The sequence below is a fragment of the Arvicanthis niloticus genome, chromosome 15 (assembly GCF_011762505.2).
Source record: "Arvicanthis niloticus isolate mArvNil1 chromosome 15, mArvNil1.pat.X, whole genome shotgun sequence".
Classification (NCBI taxonomy): domain Eukaryota; kingdom Metazoa; phylum Chordata; class Mammalia; order Rodentia; family Muridae; genus Arvicanthis; species Arvicanthis niloticus.
The window spans coordinates 71,076,805-71,099,010 of NC_047672.1; the positions used below are offsets into that span (position 1 = coordinate 71,076,805).

A 22,206-nucleotide genomic window follows, 5' to 3' on the forward strand; every position below is an offset into this window, starting at 1 on the left:
CAACCTAGTTCTCACGCTCCTGTCCTCCAAACCTGCACATCCCTCTGGAGTCTGTCTTAGGTATCTTTCCTACACTCCCTGCAACTTACATGATTATCATTTAGTAAATCAATCTCCAGATATGCCTAGCCAGTCTCTGCCAAACTCCACACCTTCATTTTTTAAGAAGTGTAACTGGTCATGGTTCATTCTCTTTCTTGAGGAAGGGTGTGAAGGGAGAAACAAGGATAACAAGTGCATGTGACATGAAGGCAGACCAGGGTTAGTGTGGAAGAGGCATCAAAGGGGAGGGCCAACAAAATCGGATGTATGAAAATATCCTAACAAAAGCCATTGGTCTACTTAGTAATTTTTAAAAAGCTGAAACGATGAGGGGCAAACCTTGTCAAAATAGTCATATCACTCCCTAATGCTTAAAACAAATTGAACAAATTCAACTTGCCATTGGTGTTAGCAGGCCCCAGAGATCCCACTACAGGAATTGATGAAGGAAATAGTTTAATAGGTCCAGGCTTGGGAAAATAGGTATAGCTATGCCTCACAGAATAGCAGGGAGGGAGGTGCCATGATAAATAGGAGACTTCCAGAAGTCTCTTTATTCTCCCTTATGTTCTTTGAAGACAGTCAGGCCGCCATTTTCTTTTAACTATCCCTTCATGTGAACACACTAGTTTTGCAAAGGAAGAAGCATTACTGAGTATGTGTCACCCACTTTAGGATGACGGGGTGTTACAGAAGACTGGACAAAAAGGAGAACAGTAGACCTGGCAGAGCTTTGTTTACATGGCATATCAGGGGCAAGCAAAGGGAAGGCTAATCCTTCCAAATGAGGCCTGACTCCTTTAGAAACCCACTGTTTTCTCTGCAACTTTTAGTTCTGCTCACTGGTATGCCACTCAAGAATTTCTGTAGTCAATACAGAAATGCAAATTTCTTTCTTCTATTAATTAACCAATGTCATCCCAAGCTCAGTCAAATGTAGTATCTCAACATTTGTAACTGTACTTAGAATGTCTTTGCCCAACCCATCTCTACCTGCCAAAATCAGATACTCCTTTTTCAAGAATTCCTTGAGCCCTACCAATCGGAAATAAACTTATCTTTCTCCTGTTATAATTTGATCTCTCCCTCCCTTAGCCCTCTTTCATATGTCTATGTGCCTGAATGAAAAAAAGAAATAAAAGGGCATGATGCACCTAGGTGTGGTGGAGGAGAAGGTGAATTGTACATATGAGGAGAATACAGCTATAGGCAGAGACAGAAACATCTGGGAATTACAGAGTGGCCATGACCAGCAGGCTGAGCTGGGCCATGTGAGGTGGGGAGGAGTATGGGGAGAGCCAGGAACCAAGAGGCCAAAGGGTAAGCAGGACCAGCATAGCCAAATGGCTGGGTTATTCAGGAATCAGAGTAGTTCAGGGCAGAGGTGGGATATGCTGGCCAAGATGACCCTATAACAGGTAGAGACTGAGAGGTGCTGGAAAACCTGGCAGCCAGTGTCCGCTTTGATACATTCATAGGCAGCACATTAGCCTTTTGTCCCAAGTTCAAAGCCAGCCTGGTTTATACAGAGTAAGTTCCAGACAGCCAGGGCTACACAGAGAAACCTTGGAGATGGGGGGTAGTGGGAGATTGTTGGGTTGTAGTGTGTGTGGGTCTGTTGTTGGGTTGAAATGTAGATCCCGAGTCTGCCTCACCAAAGGGCTAGGGCCACAGCTCGGAGAGTCGGAGAGTCGGAGAGTCGGAGAGTCGGAGAGTCGGAGAGTCGGAGAGTCGGAGAGTCGGAGAGTCGGAGAGGCGGAGAGGCGGAGAGTCGGAGAGTCGGAGAGGCGGAGAGGCGGAGAGGCGGAGAGGCGGAGAGGCAGCGAATTTGACTGTGTTCACCCCACGCTGGCGCAGGGTGGACACTGGGCTATGCGAAGCCATGGGACTCTGATCGTGGGTGGGGAGCACAGTCTGAGGTCCCTCAAGGAGCCAGAGCTCTGGGGGGGGGGGGGGGTCCCTGGGCCAAAAGACAGCTGCGAGGCCGAGGAAGGGCGGAACAAAGTAGGGGCACGCAGGCTAGAATGGCCTGCAGCCGAAGAGGAGGGGGGAAGGATGAACTCCGGCTGCATCCTGCGGGGATGAGAGTCTTGGTCGCAGTGACTCTTTTGGCTGGGTCACAGCTGGCTCGGCTTTCTTGCTTGAGTTGGTGGCTTCCGTGGCTGGAGAGGTCGTCTGTGGGAGATTAGACAGCTGCTCGGTAGCTAAAAACTTTCTCCACGGTTCCCCACGGTGGGTCCCTGTTCCAGAGGGTGCCCCACGAAGATTTCCAGCCCGGCTGGGTGCAGGGGTCCAGGCCAAGGGGAGAGAGTGTGAGCAGGGAGGGGGAATCACCTCTGCTGCCTCACTGGCTGCTGCCTCCACCCAAGTCTCCGCTGTTGCCACCCAGTTACTCCCAGGTGCTGCACCTGTCTCCCATCCGGGCTGGGCCTGTGAGAAGCTGGTTAGCTAGCAAGGAGGGGAGGGTCCTGAAGGTGCTTCGGGAGAGCAGATCTCTTCCCAAGTGTTACAGCTCTTGCGACAGAAACTCTCGGATGATTATCGCACACTTTTACTTCTCCTTAATAGGGCTCTTATATACAGTTTTGGGGTGGGTCAGGGTCTGACAGCAGATAACCCTAGTGGCTTGGTCTGAAAGCTTGGAGATACCTCATCTACATGTGGGAGAGCCTAACGCACTGTTACTACGTGACTGAAGGCCATAGGCCTCTCTGTGGGAGGGGCTGTGAAGGGCTGAAGCTTTATTCAGGGGCCCATGAATAAAAGCTGAACACCTTCTGTCCCATTAGGGTCCGGGGTTCGAGGCCTGTGCTCGACCAGGCACCTAGCTGCCACTCACAGCCCACTGCCCCACAGAGAAATAGCTTAAGATATTTATTGTCATGGAGGAAAATGGATAAAAACTATACCCCAGTATTTCCAGGGCAGGCCTGAGGTTAAATACCTTTGCAAAGAGGAGGGTCTGGAAAGGAATGCTTAATTGGCTATGGCCCTCTGGCCTTTAGGTATCTCATTAATATGGAGATCTATCTTGAGGTTCCGTGGCCTGTAGTAGCATCCTCTACCTGTGGAGGGGCTAATGGGCCTAAGTGCCTGAAAGGCACAGATCGATGGAGGTCTTCGGCCTCGTGTCAGGAGACTAGAGTCTGGGAGCATGGCAAAATGCATGCCGTCTCTTGCAGGGAACCCTGTGGGGTCTCCAGAGATTTCTAGCCATTGCTCGACTAGAAACTATGCTGTCTTTTCAGTCCTACAGGAGGTGCACACACTGAGACTGAAACGCCAAGTTCCACTCAATCACTTGAGAGTTGTAAACTGATGGATGGAGGAGACCATGGTGCTTCTTTTCCTTGCTTTACTTCTTTTCCTGTCTTCTTGATAAATGAGGGAAATGGAGCATAACTACTGATCCAGCAGCAACAACCTAAACTGTTTACAGTACTACAGGTTCTCTTACCACTTGGCACTCAAGACAGGAGAGCTGGTGCTGGAGGGAGAACTCGGAGCTTAAGACCACTTGCTGCCCTTGAGGGAGCCAAGGTTCAGTTCCCAGGACCCACAGGAGGACAGACCAGGAACCAGACCATTTCTAACTGTCATTCCAGAGGATCCAATACCTCTCTGGTACCCACAAGCACCAACACATACCCGCAAACAAACCCTCAGCCACATTTTGGGTTTTATTAGCCTGACACAAATCTGTGTCTGGGGAACGGGTATCTGAGTTGAGAAAATGTCTCCACAAGACTAGCCTGTAGGCAACCTGCGGGACGTTTTCTTAAATAAGAGATCGATGTGGGAGGGCCCGGCCATTGTAGGTAACAGGACACCTGGGCTGGCAGTTCCTGGCAGGAGCCATGAGGGCTAAGCCAAGTACGCAGCACTCCTCCACAGCTTCTGCCTTGAGGCCTGCCCTAGCTTCTTCCAATGATGAACTGACTGACTGGTGAACTATAAGCTGAAATAAACCATTTCCTTCCTCACGGTGGTTCTGGTCAGGGTGTTTTAATGAAACAGAAACCCCTAAGACACACACAGAAGAGAATGAATGAATGGATGGATAGATAGATAGATAGATAGGTACGAAAACAAAGAAAAGGACAAAGCAAGTCAGGAGGGAAAAAGCACAACAGGGAAAAGCAACTGTCTGAAACGAGGGCAGGTGCAATGCCAGGACTATGGCATCTGTCATGCACTGTAATGGAATGGAAGCAGCTTAGACTGCAGAGTTAAACACATTCAAGTTCAAATTCAGCTCTGACAACAGCGGTCATCAGACACAAGCATGTTACTTAACTGTTGTGCCTCATTAGTCATCTGTAGGAGATAATGGCATTTGTCTTTTTAATTCTTATGAGGATTAAAGATAGCATATGCTTTATTTCCAACACTATACTTGATAACTAATAAAAAGTAATTAACAAATACAGCTACTATCATGAAGTTCTAACTGCAGAATTGTTGTTTGAGACAGGGATTCACTATGTGGTCCCAGCTGTATTGGAATTCTCTCTGTAAACCAGGCTGGCCTTGAACTTACAAAGACATTATGCCTGTCCCCAAGCCTGATGACTTGAGCTCAGTATCTGAGTACTGCGTGGTAGAGGAAGAGAAGACTCCTCTGTCCTACACACAAATACAAAAAAATAAAATAAAATACAAAATAGAATAACTTTTTTTAAGTCTAGCATGGTAGTGCACATGTTTAATCCCATTTAGGAGACAAACTTTGTGAGTTCAAGGCCAGCCTAGCCTACAAAGCAGGTTCCAGGCCAGTCAGGGTTATAAAGTGAGACTTTATCTAAAAAAAAAAAAAAAAAAAGTTTATTTAAAGACAAAACACACAAAAAGCCAAACATTCAAAAATAGTGAGACTCTTATTTTCTCTCTACAGTGTTTTACCATACAAACCAAGCAGGCTCCATCCCACTCAAAACAGTCCTACAGATGTATGGGATCTAGTGGAGGAAGGGACCATCTTCAAGGACTTCTTGAAGATTTATCCAGCTAGGCCTGACACCAAGACCACCTCTTTAACATGCAGCCCCATCACCTCAGCCTTGGAGAAGGAAAGAGCATCGCATGAAAGGACGCCTGAAGCCTGCAGCGGGCTGCTCTCACCCTCTGTACGGAACACGGCCCACTCTTCTTGTGTCACAATGAGTGTGCAATGTGAGTAGTTGCTGTTTCTTCCCTTGTAACAACAACAAAGGTCAATGGGAACAAGCAAGCACAGGGAGAAGGAGAGGGGGTAAAGGGGAGGGTAAGGGAAACAGACACAAACAGACCAAGACAGAGGAGAGGCAGAGAGATAAAGAAATAGACTGACAGAGACCAAGACCTAGACAGACTGAAAGACAGGGACAGAGAACCCAGCCCCAGAAAGGATCCAGAAGGTTAACTACCCATAATTACCTTCTCTTGGGGTGGTAAAATGGCTCCTCTGTACAAGCCGTTTTAATTTATTCTCCTGAACCCATAGAAGAAAATTGACTCCTGAAAATCATCTTCGACCTCCACTGTTTGCCTAACACCTGCTCTCGTGCATGCAGATTCACTCTCTCTCAGCCTCTCTCTCGTGTCTCTCACACACACAGAATAAGCTTTTTTCTTAATTTTATAGGTCTGCCTTCCCTTTCTTCCTTTCCTTTTGACAGGCTCTCAAGTAGCCCAGGTTGGCCTTGAACTCCTGATCATTTTGCCTGTCCTTCCCAAGTGCTTTGCAGGTATATGCTACTGCAACTAGCTCAGAACTGCTTTTTAGTTACTAGTTACACAGGTCAGCGATGCCCTGTACATTATCCAAAGAACCCAGACCCAATTGGTAGGTAGACAAGAGACAAGGGACATTAGCAAATAGCAGGGGACTTGGAACTGAGTTTCTTCCCTGCTCCTAGAAAGCAACCTTCAGGGACCCAGATTCTGTAGTAAGTTGTGCCTATAGTGGGCTTTGTCTGTGGTAACTGGAAGCTGAAGAGAATGTCTTCTCCTCCCTTAAGCAACTGAAAGGGTAGCTCCAGAAAGGCTAGATGCCAAAAGACTACAGAACATGAATCTCAGCATTTTCCTGAAATAGGAGGACCTACGTCTTGCACGCAGGGATGGCCCTGGATTTCTTGTAACGATGGCAGGAAGACTATCTAATGAAATGTTGATTGTATTTTTAAAAAACGACCTTCAGCTGGGCATAATGGTACACGCCTTTAATCCTAGCACTCAGGAGACAATGGCAGATGGATCTCTGTGAATTCCAGGCCAGCCTGGTCTACACAGTAGGTTCCTGGACAGCAAAGCTACACAGTAAGACCCTGTTTCAAACAAGAACAAAAAGACATGGTCTAAATGCATAGCCTTGGCTGGCCTGGAACTCAGAGATCCACCTGCCTCTGCTTCTCAAGTCCTGGGATTAAAAGCGTGCACCAAGCCCACCAGATAATGAAATTTTGAAGAGACCCTCTGCTTGAAGAACACTTGGCCCCTGATGATCAATTTAAGAGTGTTCAAAAGCAGCAGCTTAATATATGACATGCTCCAGCAGGACAGACAGGAAACCAGACAGCTGCTGGCCTCCGTGGCAGCATTGGTGGTAGGGCTGTATGCTGCAGGAAAACGCACGTACGTGTCCTTGAGCCACACCTCTGCCAAAAGATGATGAATTTGAGCTTGCTGCAACTAGCATCAATCATGTTCTCCTCACTGCAGCTCAGTGGTAAAGCACACTTGCAGAGAACCTGAGCTCAGGTCCCAATACCCCATTCGTGGCTCACTACCATCCGTAACTCCACTGCCTGAGGTTGCAACACACTCTTCTTCACTGGGACCATTTCTCTTGTAAGGCCCTCCTAGCCATGATAAATTCAAAGGGTTTAGCCACAGCTCAGGCCCCCTAGAATCAAGATGAGACTGCTGGGTGTCTTGAACCTGTCTAGGAACCCAACAAACGACACCAGATACCAAACTTTACCTTCTTTAGTAGGACTATTTCCACAGGCACTCGGATGCCACTGGGACAGCTCTTCCCAGCTGGAAAATCAGTCCTTTTCCACATGTCTGACAGCCACTGGCAAACTGCCCACAAGAGTGCCTGAGACGACAAGTGCCAAAGCCACAGCCTCCAGGCAGCTGGCCAGCCTAGTACCGAGACTTCAGTGACTCTTCCTCTGTGCTGCACCACAGCTAAGGGTCTGAACGTCACCAAAGGGAAGTCCAGGCTCTTGGGAATAAGGAGTATGGCCAAGTATACTCCAATGTATGGAGACAGGCAGCACTAGGAACGAGGTTGTGCCAGCAGCTGTACTTCTGGCTGAAGATAGGAGATCATGCTTAAAGCAGTGTGGTGAGCCCCTCACGGAGCCCTGAGGGCAGCACTGCAGAACTAAGCTCTAGTGACTGTGGCTTGTAGTGGCAGCACTGACTAATATAGTAGATCTTCAATACTGTCAATCTCTCTCCTGTGCTCTCAGCCAATCCATCACACATATTGCCACGTCATTTTTCCTAAACTACCAATCTGAATATATTCTCACCCTACAAGAAAACAAACAACAAAAACCTGCCTTGTTCATACCCAGAAAATGAAGTGTAAACTCCTTATATTGGCAAAAATAAGAGAATGTGAGACTTTCAACTACCGTGCCATCTTATCTTATAACTGAGCAAGAAATCGTCCATCTCAGGGCTGGTGAGATAGTTAAGCACGTGCAGTTTGAATGAGAAGCAGCCCCATTAGCCTGGGCCCCAGCTGGTGGCAGCGTTGGGGAGGTGGGACAACACTGCTGAAGGAAACAGGTCACTGGGGAGCTGTGAGAGTTCATAGCCTGGCTCCACTTCCAGCTGGCTCTTTCTTCTGTGCCTGTGGTTCAAGATGTGACCTCTCAGCTTCCTGTTCTTGCTGCCAGCCCTGCTGCCTGCTACCATGCTTTTCTGCCTCGATGAATTCCTATCCCTCTAGAACCATAAACTAAACTTTCTTTTTCCTAAGTTGTCCTGGTCATGGTGTTTTATTTAACACAGTAACTGACACAGGGGTTAAGGCACTTGCTACCAAGCCTACCAACCTTAGTCCAGTCCCAGGACCCAATGCCAGAAGAGAACTGACTACAGAACGTTGTTCCTGGTCTCTACAGGCACGCCACAACACACCAACCCCACACATAAACACACACACCAATTAATAATAAAGACTTGTAAAGCAGCAAACTTACCCAAACGGCTTTACTCACAGAATATTCTATACACAGTAATTTTCCTATCATGTTTTTTAAAAGGGTTTTTTTGTTTTTTGCATAAATGCATGTATGCATGTTGGGAAACAGGGGTGCCAGAAAGGGGCATTGGATCTCCTGGAATTGGAGTTACAGAGGTTGTAAGGTGCACACTGAATGCTGGAAACTGAACTTAAGTCCTCTTCAAGAGTATCAAGTACTCTTAAACACAGTGCCATCCCTCAGCCTCCCTCAGTCCCATTTCAATCAGTCTCCATCCCTACCCCCAACCCATCCTCATCCAAAAAGTCTTCCAAAGCCCAACTTCCTGACAGGCAAATAATCTCACAAACAATCAGTGGGTCTGGTTAAAGATCTAAAACAAAATTAATACACCATACTTAGTAGTTTACAGCTGCTAGTCTGAAACCTAGACATATATTCATTCCATAGTTATTTTCCTAGACTAATACTCATGTCATGGTTACATTTTATAGACCTCTATACAGTATCTGTAAAAGATTAATATCTAACTGCTTTTAAAAGAAGTTATAAAAGACATAAAACCACAGGTAAAATGCGGACTACAGTTCTACAAATGCTGGTTACTGGGTGACAGTTATTTCTCCTCTCAAGATGCTCAGATTCTAGCTCAAGTGGTACCTAAGGACATAGTGTGTCAGTCACAATCTATCACATATACCTGACAGCATCTACTCGTTCTCGTGTCTTCATTATTTTCAAACAGGAAGAGTGAGCAGGAGTCAATATTTAACAACTATTAGTTTTATTTTGTGGTTTTTTAAAACAAGGTTTCTCTGTATAGCCCTGGTGGTCCTGGAACTCTCTGTAGACCAGGCTGGCCATTCTATGGACTAGGCTGTCCTCAAACTCAGAGATCTGCCTGCCTCTGCCCCCCCCCCCCAATGTATGGGAATTAAAGGTATGTGCCACTATGCCTGGCTATATTTGGTATCTTTAAGATACAATATTGAACAAATACTTTTGACTTTTCAAACAAAAGCTAGAACATGACAATGTTTTATACTAATGCACACATGGTACTCCCAGACACCAGGAACTCAGCTGTATCAGTGCTTTGGGAACCAGGAAGTAACAGCAGCCAGTGCATTTAGTGCACTGAGAGGCTTCAATGTATTAGATAGACAATCTCATCCCTTAAGAATACCTAAAATGAAAACCCACAAACAAGAACGGAACGGCGAGAGTGACGTTAAAATGTTAAGCTCCGTGCTAAGAACACTGGCTGTTTTTTCAGAGGACCCAGTTGGTAGCTCCCACTATCAGGGATTCCAGTTCCAGAGATATACAACCTCTTCTGGCTTCTGGGGGCACCAGACATACACGTGGTTCACAGACATCCATGCAGACGAAACATCCATATGTATTAAATAAATAAGTAAATGTGAAGAATGCATCAAGACTCTATACTTTCATAAACAAGGTCCACACAATGTCAGGCTCACCTCATTCCCCTAACTACCCTGTCAAAGATAACATCCCCGACATCACAAATGCATATGGACTCTCAGCCATAAAGAAGACTTACATCTTTTGCAGAAAAATGAAGATAAGTGGAGATGCCGTAAGTGAATTAAGACAAATAACATATACATGTGGTTCCTGGGTTTTACTTATATACTTAAAACTGTAAATGTATATAGGACATCAAAGTAAAAGTACCTAAGGGACGGGACTAGCCAAGGGGAGCTGAGCAAAGGGTGGGTAACACGATAAGGGTAGCATGTCAATGCAAACAGTCTTGTACAAAAATCCCCGTGGTTGTTTAAATACATATGTGTATAGACTCAAAAAGAATTAAATATTTGACCAATGGTATATACAAAGAAGAACAAATTAAAATAAGGCTAAAACTCAGTATCTCCTCCAAAACTACACTTAGACAACAGGGAAAAAAAAGAGAAACATAAAGACCACCTGCGGTATAATTAGCGGTATAATTAGAGAATATTGTAATTGTAACCTGGAATATAAGGTATAAAACAAGGGTAAAATGGCAAGTCCCTTGGTATAACACAACAAAGAAATGAAGAGAGGCTTGTTTTCAGTACTAGCTTTGAACCTAGGGCTTTTTGTGCATACCAGGCAAGCACTCTACCACTGAAGTCTACTACCCCAGCTTGGTAAGGACTCTTCTATAGCACAGCAGACCGACGGCAAAGAGGGCCAGATGGGCAGGTGTAAACTCCCTCGCAAACTTACAATCAGAAAGGCTCAGGCGCAGGCATTCCCCAGACACACGGGTCGGGGAAGTGAAAACAGAGGCTGGCATAAGTGAATGAGCATCAGACAGCTAGCACACCCTGCAGCTTTCTCCTGGAACCCATCACTGGACCCTACCACCTACACTTACCTCTGAGAGGCGTTCCTTCCAGCTGACTGGATCTAGAGACTGGGCATCTATGGGGGAAGAGTAAAAAATCCCAAACAGAGGATTCATAACCAAGCAAGACTCAGGCCTTCTAGGAAGAAAAGAAGCCAGTGTCTCGTTCCCTGCCCCACTGAGAACGGCACGTGAGCACACAGAAGAGAAGGCAGACATCTGCAGACAGGAAGTGACCCTTCCAGAACCCAACCACATTGGAACTGATCTCATACTTCCGGCTTCCACAGCTGTGAAGAAACTAACCTCGGCATCCTAGGCCACCCAGTCTAGGATACTTTGCTACAACAACCAGAGTGAGTAAGACACCATTTCTGTCTAGCATATGACCCAAAGGAGACAAACATGAAGCTCAGTCTGAAGAAGCTCAGAGTGCTTAACCCAGAAGAAAACAAAAGAGATAAAACCACGAGCTCAATCAGTAAGCCCTGCTCGTGCATGCTCAAGAGCTTTCAATGAATCTGGTAATGTTCTCTTAAATATGAAAGAACTGCTAAAAATAATACAGATTTGAGGACAGCTTCCAAATAAATGAGACCAAAATAAACAAACAAAAAAGGTTAAAAGAACCAGAAGCAAGGCAGGAAAACAGAGGATTTCAAAGAAACTATAATTAGCATCTTTGAAGAAACAACAGAGATGCTGAGCCCATTAAAAAAAAAAAAAAGGCAAAAAATACTACAAGGGCTTATACTTTTTGTTGTTGTTGTTCAAAGCTAAAAATTTAAAAACCAGTGAAAAGGACTGAAATACCTCAAAACAGAATAGACAACTTTTTAAGGATTAGTTTCTCTGAACATCAACATCAGAAGGCATAAAATAACAGAACACCCTCTTCGAACTTTCCAGGGCAAACAGCTTGAGAAAAAACTCTCGAAAGATAAGCAACCACGTGTGGGGGTAAAAATAAAATCCAAAACCATACAGTTTCTATATACTCCTTACAGTACTGCTAGTAGGATGGATGGTCTCAACTAGAAGAAGCACCCCAAAGGACTTGAGTTCAAATACCCAGCACCTATATACAAAGACAGGCATGGCTGAGTATGGCTGTAACCCCAACATTAGGGGACAGAGAAATCTTGGCTCAAAAGAAAACAAAAAAAATCCAGTCAGGCATGTGGTCCTTGTCTGCAATCTCAGCAATCAGGATTCTTAGGAAGAAGAACACAGTTGATTCAAGGCCAGCCTGAATTATACAACACTCTTTAATTTAAACCCTAAAAAGTTCTATAACAGCTACTGCTATCAGCAGGCAGCCTTGGAGATTATAGGTGCATACCACATCAGTTCTGTATTCAAGATGCCTAGACTAGTAACTCTTTTGATCTGTTCACTTATCCCCGCTAGCTTTAAAGGTGGGTTACAACTTACTCACCTTTATTTTATTGTTGGATTAAGAAAATAAATAAGCATGCTTCAGACTCAACATTCACTCAGTGTGGTCTCAGGTTGTTTCAAATACATGTTTATTTTATCTAAATGTTTTCTGTTATGTCAATTGCCAATGGAAAAAAGATTTAACCAGATGTAGTGGCTCACACCTGTAATCCCAGCACTGAAGAGGCTGAGGCACACGGATCACAGGCTGACGCCAGATTGTTCTCCATGGTGAGTTGGCCAGCCAGAGCTACAAAGGGACACCCCGTCTCAAAACAACATAATAAACTAAAACAAACGACAAAGGCCACTTCTAAGGATTCTTAAACCCTTATGTAAACACAAAAGCAAGTGTTCAGAGAGGCAGAACTACAATCTACTTTTCTTAAATTTCTTTATACCTGATTTCTGATACTAAGTCTGGTACATCAATGAGTTATGGGTAATCAAGGCAACAGTGAGCCAGGATGGCCAACTTAGTCATTTAAAAAGTACATACATCAAGCAATAACAACCTGTCATCCATTCACAAGGCCTGTGTATAAGGCAGAGAAAACAAGCACTGAAGTGTAGATCAGTACCTGTACACCTGACCTGCACCTAAAGAACAAAAGTACCAAAATCCTGTTACTTTGCTATCACCTTTTTTAGTTAAAACAGAACCTACATTCAGTTAAATTCAAACTCCAGAGCCCACCAAATTAGTGGAAAGCTATCTTTTCTTTGAATTTAATCTTTTCTCAGTAAAATAAGTGTTTCTGTCAAAAAAAAAAAAAAGAAGAAGAAGTATTTAAAGTTAATAGTGAATATATATAGCCAGGTGTGGGGGCCCATGCCTTTAATCCCAGTACTCCGGAGGCAGGCAGGTCATCTAAAGTCACCCTGGTCTACATAGTGAGTTCCATGACAACCAGAGCTATATACAGAGACCCTGTCTTTAAGACAAAAACAGTCAACATCTAATCATCCCATACAGGTCATGGCAAATATCTTCCCCACATCTTGATGTAAAAACTATCACTGTTTATATTAAAAGTAAGCCATACCCTTCAACAGAAGGGGTTTAAGTTTAGAAGATTACTACATTTTTTGGAGGGGCACACTTGTGTCACAGAGGACCTATGGAGATTAGAGGGATATGGGAGCTGGTTCTCTCCATCTTGTAGGTCCTGGGGATTAAAGTCAGGTGGTCATGCTACACAGCTATTGCCTGAACCATCTCAACATTCCCAAAAGGATTTTAAATGTTATTTAAGACTGTAAAAAAACTTAACCATTAACAGACATCTTGCTATAAGTCATATAGATATATCTCATATTTTAGGCTGGTACTATTTCTTAAAATACTTATTTCTTTTCACCACTCAAAAACTCCAACAATGTAATACCTACACTCACTTCTGCAGAGAATTCAGAAAAAGCAAAAGAGCAGCTTACTCAAGTAAGAATGATTCCAAACTACATATGGACAAACTCTGCAGCATTTTGTAATTTAAATTTTATATTTAACCACTGTAGATTTAAAATACTAGCCACCTAGAACTCCTAAGCAGAAGAAAAGTAAATTTCATCCTCAAAACATTCCTAAGGCAACCTCTAAATACCTAGGAGTGCGTTACACTGTTACACTGGGAACAAGGTACCACCCAGCCATTAGCTTGGCTTAGAAGTAGAAACTATATAGTCACAGGTAGCATTCTTTTGCATTGTGAATGATGAACCGTCCCATTCAGATAATTTTTCAAGATCTAAGATACTATTAGCTCAGCAAGGCTATTGGCATTTCACCAGCATTCCAAGACAGAACAGAATACTTCACGACAATGTGTGACAATGACAATGTATATTTATATAACCTCGTGATCACCTAAAGATCTCCTTTCCAACCCATCCCCTTTGTATTAGTCCGATCTGTACATATCCACAGACAACTAGAATGATCCCTTATTTTAAAGTAATACCGAAAACTCTGCTTACATTACAAAAGAAAACTGAAAAACAGTTGGGAAAATTTCCCATTTTTTTTTTTTTTATGCAGAAACACTCTGGAGCCACCTGATTTGGCCAAAAGACGTCAAAACATCTGATTTTATCATTCGCTGCACGGGGCCGGGGGGAGAACACTGCTGAAAGCTTCTGAAGGGTAGTATTTAAAACAGGACCACTCAAAACATTTTAACAATAAGAAAGGTGGGCACCTGTGAAACCGCACACTTGGTGCCCTGCACACGACCTCATTTTCCTAACAGGGTTGAAACGTTCTGGTCTCTGTGCTCCCTGGTAGCTTTCAGCTTCCGCCAATACACCCGACCACCCACTTTTCTTTCTTTCTTTCTCTTTCTCTCTTTCTCTCTCTCTCTCTCTCTCTCTCTCTCTCTCTCTCTCTCTCTCTCTCTCTTTCTTTTTTTTTGGGGGGGGGGGGGCAGGATATTCTAGCGTTGGAAGCTGCGTCGCAAACATGAATTTCCTGCGATCCCGTCCGATCCCTTTCGTAATCTTTAAAGATCTGTTCTCTTCTGCCTCCTTAGCCAAATACACTCAGGAGTGGGGTCCTCCAGACCCACTCCTTCAATTCCTGCTGCGCGTTAACTGGAAGGCGAATCCGACACCGAAAACCGGGAGTTTCGCCCATCCTCCGGTCAGCGACCGAAACTCCAGGCTCCATTAACTTCTGGCCCCCGCGGAAGGCTGCAGCCTGGGCGCCCCGAGCCGGCTGCCTCCCGCTCCCCGCGGGCTGGTCCCCGAGGCCGCCGCCGCTCCCCTCCCCCGCGCGGCACCCACCTCGCGGCAGCGGCTTCGCCTGGCCGTTCTCGTCCCGGGCGGCGCCGCCGAGGCCGTGCCTCCGCTTCTCCTTCTCGCGCTTCTCCTTGGGTCTGCGCGGCTTGGCGGCGGCCGGCGGAGCGACGGGCGGGAGCAGGACGCGCTGAGGCTGAGCTTGCAGCGGCGAGGGAGTGACCAGCAGTTTGCGCGGCACCGGCTGAGACGAGGAAGCGGAGGCGGAGGAGACGCTCGGGCTCGCGGAGAAAGAGTAACAGCTCCGAGAGGTGGTCGAGGAGGAGGCGGCGGACCGAGCCGCGAAGCTCCACGCCGCCGGGCTGCCGTAGCTCTGGGGCGGCGGGGCGGCCGGCAGCAGCAGCTGCCCGCCGTTCCCGCCGCTGGCCCCCTCCCCGTTCACTCTCCGCGGCGCCTTCTTCTCCTCGGTGCGAACCTTCTTGGCGGACACAGAACCCGATGGCTCCCGCGACGAAGGCTGGAGTTTGCCGAATGCTTCCTTCTCAGAGAGGACAGCCACAGAGCCGCGAGCTGGGTTCGGCGGTTCCGCCATTTTGCGCTCCTGTTGTATTTACTCTCAGCCGCTCCCCGGAGCGGGGGCACGGGGCGGGGTCCCTAGGTCCAGGCCGAGCTCCCATTGGGCGCGCTAAACTGAGGGATCCTTGAACAAACCAATCAAAGACGCGGACAGAAGCCGTCGGGGCGGGATCAGCGAGTGGACCTTCTTTGAAGGTCAGAGGTCTTTTCGAGGTGGCCGACCGAGGGGTTGCGGAGACGGGAGGTTCTTCCGACAGTCGCTCAGGGGCCCCCGAATCTGCGAGGACCTAGGTAGCGCTGCCTTTCGCTCCAAGACTTTGCCTTCTTCGTACCGCGCTCTCTTTTTACCACGAGGCGTCTTGGGTCCCTGCTTCCCTCTGCACGTTCTGAAAAGCGATTCTGGCGTTGCTCGTCTCGGAGAAATTTTGTGGAGAGTACGATCAGCAAAGGCTGAAATGGTGAAAAAATGCCCCCATTTTAACTAAGGTCGTAAAAGTTCCTGCTTTAAAAGAGAGTTTTCTGCAGAGCTGGAACTTGAATCACTTCCGATCGTGAAGATAAAAAATGACACACCATTTGGGAGACTTTAAATTGAACTTGAGTGCTAAACGTTTTCATTTCAATTATACTTTAAACTACACCAAGAAAAATCCGTTAGCGGTGTTTATAAATGTTTGAAAATCCAGTTAGATTTCTGTATTTCAGAGTTAGCGCTAAGAAACTTCGCCAAGCATGTACCTTGATTTTTATCTCAAAAGATAAGGAATTTGGGGGAATGGGTTACAACATAGTTCAAGCTTTAGACAAGAACATACCTTTAAGCCTTAGATCTTGTATGAGATTAGAATGTTAAAGGGCTGGATGGAAGATAACATGTGGTCAATTAGTTCACCAGGGAAAAGGAGTTTTATGATCCATAAGAGGGACACTAGCTGTTACTTTCTGCAGTTAACAGTTACCTGTCAGGAAATTGACCTCGGGAAACTGGAATGATCTATTATTTGGTTACCCTTCTTTTACTCCCGCCCCACTGGCTTAGGACTTGAAGAGGGGAACACATCAAATTTTAACGTCGTTTATAAATACAATTTTTTTTTTTTTTTTTTTTTTTTTTTTAGGTTTTTGGTTGGTTGGTTCAGGGTTGTTTTTTTTTTTTTTTTTTTTTGGTTTTTTTGTTTTTTTTTTTTTTTTTTTTTTTTTTTTTTTGGTTTTTTGTTGTTGTTGTTGTTGTTTGAGTCATGGTCTTTCTATGTAGTGCTGGCTGTCCTGTAAACCACCCTGGCCTCCAACTCCTATCTGTCTGCCCTTGTCTGACTCCCTTTTCCCCAGTGCTGGAGTTAAAGGAGTGTACCACTGCATCTGTCCTCGATTTGTAGTTTTTAGAAGTAGATTGTTAATATAAAGAGTATAACCTGAAGCTAGACCCAGAGAGACAAATTTTGCATATTTTCTCTAATGTGTATAATCTAGGTTTGAAAACACACACATGTTTAACGCAAAAGTAGGGAAAACAGGAATAAGAAAGGCGGTGAGCATGAGAAAGAAAGTCATCTCATTCTCTCATCTGGGGAGTGAGTATATCTGCGTCATGAAAGCAGAGAGAGGCTATTTGGAAAAGGGGGCATTAAGGAAAGAGGATGAGAGAGCAAACAAGGATACAACATGTATGAAAATGTCATAATGAAACTGAATGCTAAATAAGAAAACAAAATGAAAAGGGGTTTTCTCTGTAGATTATCTAATTGGGACATTCATAACAGTATCAGTCTAATCTTTTTAAAATTCATTTTCTCTAATTTTTCTCTTTTAGAAAGCATTTACTTGTGCAGAGGGAGACAATGTCCAGAACAGAATTAATGCTCTATTAAATAAGTATACAACTATGTTATGTATACATCACAAAACTTAAGTATCCTAGCAGAGAGCAAGTGCTGCAATGGACCAGCCTGTCTTCCCGAAGAATAGCTTACAGTGGGAGAGAAGATAGGACTGGCAGTCACCCACTCACCAGCCTTGAGATTCTAGTCAGGCCGCTTTGCCTGGGAAGCTCTCTGTTGTCTTGTTTGGTAAATGAGTAAATTTGACTACATGGTTCCTATATTCCTTATTTGTCTTTTTCAAGACTTGCAGAATCACACTGAAACCATTACAATAAAAATAATTTCTGTATGGGCGGTGGTGGTGCATGCCATTAATCTTAGGCAAATCTGCAGGTAAATCTCTGAATTCCAGGCCAGCCTGGTCTACAGACTGAGCTCCAGGATAGTCAAGGCTGCACAAACAAACTCTGTCTCAAAACAAAACAAAAACAAAAAAGTAAGGAAACACTTAAAATAATTTCTTATTAGACTTGGTGATACAGTCCTGTGATCTCAGCATTTGAGAGGAAGCCACAGAAGGATCAGAAGTTTAAAGTCTCCAACTAACTACATAGTAAATTCAGGGCCAATGTCGGCACATGAATATCTGTCTCAAAAACTGAAGCAAAGCAAATTTTTAAGTATTTTCTTTATTCTTACTGTGTATGTACCACTGTTTGCCTGCATGTATATATGTATACATATATCTCAAGTGCCTGTGGAAGCCAGAAGAAAACATTAGATTCCCCAAAATTGGAGTTACGGCCAGTTGTGAGCTGCCTCGCCAGGAAACAAATCTGTGTCCTCTGCCAAAACAAGTGCTTTTAGCCATTGACCATCTCTCTTAACCCCAAAGTGACTTATAACTACCAACTCTATAGAGAAGCCTGCCTTTTTATCAGGTAAACTCGTGTCAGGGGATTTGTACCACTCAGCACTAAAATTTAGAAAAATCTGACCTTAAGGTTAACATGTATTATCATTCGTGAAGTTATTTCTTCCCCATAATACACTGCTAATGGGCCTATTCCTAAACTCGATGAATCTGAGCAAGAATGTGGTTGTGGAGGCCCATGTGGCCTCATAAATCAAAATAATAAACATGTAAAATACTTGGGAGTTTGAGTAAGAATGGCCTCGATTTGAGTGCTTGGTCCTAGTCACCTGACTTTGCTCTCTGAAACCCACGTAGGTGAAGGGGAGACCTGATTCCTACTGTTGTCCCTGGCCTTCACACATGTACCATGTCTGCACACACACATAATAAAAATAATAATATAAAAATAATAACACTGTGCTGGGCATACAAGTGTTCCACCTTGAGAGCCCTTGCACCAGAAGAAATTCCCATCTCACAGTTCTGTAAGGCATGCAGCTAAATCTATATATGCATAGTTCCTGACATATCTTTTGTAAAAACTGTAACAATACTGTGGGCATAGTGCAGACTGTCTGAGATACAATATTAGTGAAAACTGTATTTAAGTTTGTTTTCCCTTATACATACAATTTATATGGGTACTTGTATGTGTATGTGGGTTCTTTCTCTCCAGGGGGAAAGTTTAGCTGGACTTACTGCCTTTGTCCAAGTTCCCCACCCCAGCAGCTCTGCCCCCATTCTCACAAAACCCAGAGGAAGCGGGCCTCCCAGGAGCTATAACCTGGGCAGCCCAGGAGCTCTAACCTGGGCAGTATCTTAGGTAAGGAGACAGCAACACCCGCCCCCAAACAGAGAATAACTGGGACACGCTAGGACCCAGGAATTCATTCCTGGCTCAGAGCACTGGTTCCTTTCTGTCTGCGCCTAAGCACTGAGCACATCTTGGCCCCCAGCTCTAACCCCAGTAGTAACACCCACCCAACACAGTTCTGATACAACCAAGATAATAGGAAGGACAGGCTCCAGTCAGAGATGAGAGGCAGCACTAAGGAGATCTAGATGGCAAAAGGCAAGCACAAGAACATAAGCATCAGCAACCCAGGGTACTTGGCATCATCAGAACCTAGTTCTTCCACACTAGAAAGTCCTGAATTCCACATATCTCCAGGAAAGCAAGATTCAGATTTAAAGTCACTTCTAATGATGATGATAGAGGACTTTAAGAAGGACATAAATAACACTCTCAAAGAATTTGAGGAGAACACAGGTAAACAGATAGAAGACCTTAAAGAGGAAACACAAAAATCCCTTAAAGAATTACAAGAGAACACAACCAAACAGGTGAAGGAATTGAACAAAACCATCTAGGACATAAAAATGGAAGCAGAAACTATAAAGAAATCACAAAGAGAGTCTACCCTGGAGATAGTAACCCTAGGAAAGAAATCATAAGTCATAGTCGCAAGCATCACCAACAGAATACAAGAGGTAAAAGAGAGAATCTCATGTGCAGAAGATACCATGGAAAACATTAACACAGCTGTCAAAGAAAACACAAAATGCAAAAAGTTCTTAACACAAAACATCCAGGAAATCCAAAACACAATGAGAAGACCAAACCTAAGGATAATATGTATAGATAAGAGTGAAGATTCCCAACTTAAGGGGCCAGTAAATATCTTCAACAAAATTTTAGAGGAAAACTTCCCTAACCTAAAGAACGAGATGGCCATAAACATTCAAGAAGCCTCTAGAACACCAAATAGACTAGACCAGAAAAGAAATACCTCCTGTCACATAATAATCAAAACACCAAATGGGGGGGGGGGGAACGCAGTAAGGGAAAAAGGCCAAGTAACATATAAAGGCAAACCTATCAGAATTACATCAGACTTCTCACCAGATACTATAAAAAGCTAGAAGATGCTGGACAGATGTCATACAGACCCTAAGAGAACACAAATGCCAGCCCAGGCTACTATACCCAACAAAACTCTCAATTACCATAGATGGAGAAACCAAGATATTTCATGACAAAACGAAATTTACACAGTATCTTTCCACAAACCCAGCACTACAAAGGATAATACCAGAAAAGCTCCAATACAAGGAGGGAAAATATACCCTAGAAAGTGCAAGAAAGTAATCCTAACAAATCCAAAAAAAGATAGCCACACAAAGATAATTCCACCTCTAATAACAAAAATAACAGGAAGCAACAATCGCTGTTCCTTAATATCTTTTAATATCAATAGACTCCATTCCCCAATTAAAAGATATAGGCTAATGGACTGGATACGTAAACAGGACCCAGCATTTTGCTGCATACAGGAAACCCACCTCAGTGACAAAGACAGAGTCTACCTTAGAGAAAAAGGCTGGAAAACAATTTTTGAAGCAAATGGTCCTAAGAAACAAGCAGGAGTAGCCACTCTAAAATATCCCGCCTGAGAACAGAAAGGGAGGGACTCATGGCTCCACCTGTATAGGCAGTTGAGGGTAGCCTTGCCTGGCATCAGTGGAAGTGGACGGCCTTGGTGCTTAAAAGTTTGAATTCCCTAGTGTTGTGGAATTCCAGAGCAGGGAAGCAGGAATGGGAGGATGATGGGAGCACACCCTCATATTAATAGGAGGAGGGGGGATGGAGTAAGAAGTTTGGAGGGAGGGGAATGGGAGAGGAGATAACATTAAAAGATAAATATCCAATTTAAAAAAAAAACAAATAATGGGTCTGGCAATTGTAGTAGAGCAGTCAAGACTTTTTGTCAACAATTTATTATGAGGATTTCGTATAATCCTCCAGGACAAGGTATTGTGGAAGAGGCCCATGGAACTTTAAAAAGACATACTGTTTGGTGAGACATACTGTTGCTGAGACAAAGAATGATGCCGACCTGTAAGCTTGCTGAGTGCCCTGACAAGGGTGACTGGGGAGCTGTATTGGACATATGTTCCTGACCCACCTTTGCTTGACTATATCCCAGATGGGACAAGCTGCCTTGCCTCAAGTTTTTAGACCTTGTGGGATAGAGAATAAAAAAGAGAAACTATGTCTCTTGTATTCTTTGTAAAGGTGCCCAGCTATTAGGACTCAATCATGTACGGGTCTAGAAATCAATCCAATATGGGAAATAACAGTCTACTTTTGGAAGACTGGATCTGGACTTTGTCAGGAACATATTTGGAAGCTAGCTGTAGCTTGCTATGATGTCAGTATAGCAAGAGATAATGTTGGGACAGGATCTGGATTTCAAACAAGGGTTAGTCCATGTTTTAAGGCTCTTTTAATTGTCAAGCTAAAATTGGTTTTGTCTCTTCTACAGCATGTATTCTAAGTTGCATTGACTGTATAATTTCTAATTATGTTAGTGTGTTGAAACCTGGCCTGTCACTGGGAGAGTGGGGGTATGGGAGGGGTCTATCCACCAGCTTTTGTCTCACTGCCCTGAGTATTAGAAAACCTTGACATGCTGAGAAAAGATTGAAAGTGCTGGAAGAAGTGAGTTAGACTTTAAGCAGAAGCAAAAGGGTAGCAGGCTTGATTATTGCTGGTATAACAGCTTTAATTCCATTAATTGCTAGCACCACTGCTTCTGCAATAGCATTGATACAAGGAGTTAAGATAACTACTTTTGTTAACCATCTAGCAAAAAAATGTTACTAATGTATTGAGTATACAAAAGGCATGTAGGCATCTGGAACAACGAATGATGCTCTATAACCCATTCAAATTATCTGAAGGAGGTTCAGGGTTCAAGAGTTAGGAGCCATCCCAAATGTCACGACAAATATCATTGAAGTAGCATTACCTTTGAAATTCACAATGATTGTCATTATAATTAGAAAAAGTTTAAAGACACCTGTAGGATATTTGGCATAATCCTAACACCTCTCTGGGTGTGACAACTTTGCATAATGAGATTATGAATTTAAAGAATGCTGCTCTGTTGACCTTTGATGCTGCAGATAAGCCTGATAAAATTATCCATGGCCTGAGCTCAGTATTTCCATTTTGGACAAACCTCAGGAATGGCATATATAGCTTGATCAGGCTACCCCTTCTTGTCCTGGGAATACTTTTATTCCTGCCCATCATGTTAAAGCTTA

At 44.2% G+C, this 22,206-nt stretch overlaps 1 protein-coding gene and 1 long non-coding RNA gene across 3 annotated transcripts in view; one reads left to right on the top strand and one right to left on the bottom strand.

Annotated features, from left to right (window-relative positions):
* The window catches only part of Rsbn1l (round spermatid basic protein 1 like), a 57,708-nt gene extending 41,324 nt beyond the window's left edge, over positions 1-16,384 (bottom strand). For both annotated transcript variants that reach the window (XM_076913145.1, XM_034519313.2), the window contains exon 1: positions 14,833-16,384. In XM_076913145.1, the coding sequence (XP_076769260.1) occupies positions 14,833-15,376 (544 nt within the window). In that variant the 5' untranslated portion in view covers positions 15,377-16,384. The remainder of the gene's footprint in view (positions 1-14,832) is intronic.
* Positions 15,410-19,925, top strand: LOC143434441 (uncharacterized). The gene is made up of 2 exons (XR_013103914.1): positions 15,410-15,818; positions 17,171-19,925. It is a non-coding gene; the product is annotated as an uncharacterized LOC143434441 (long non-coding RNA).
* The last annotated feature ends 2,281 nt before the right edge of the window (positions 19,926-22,206 follow it).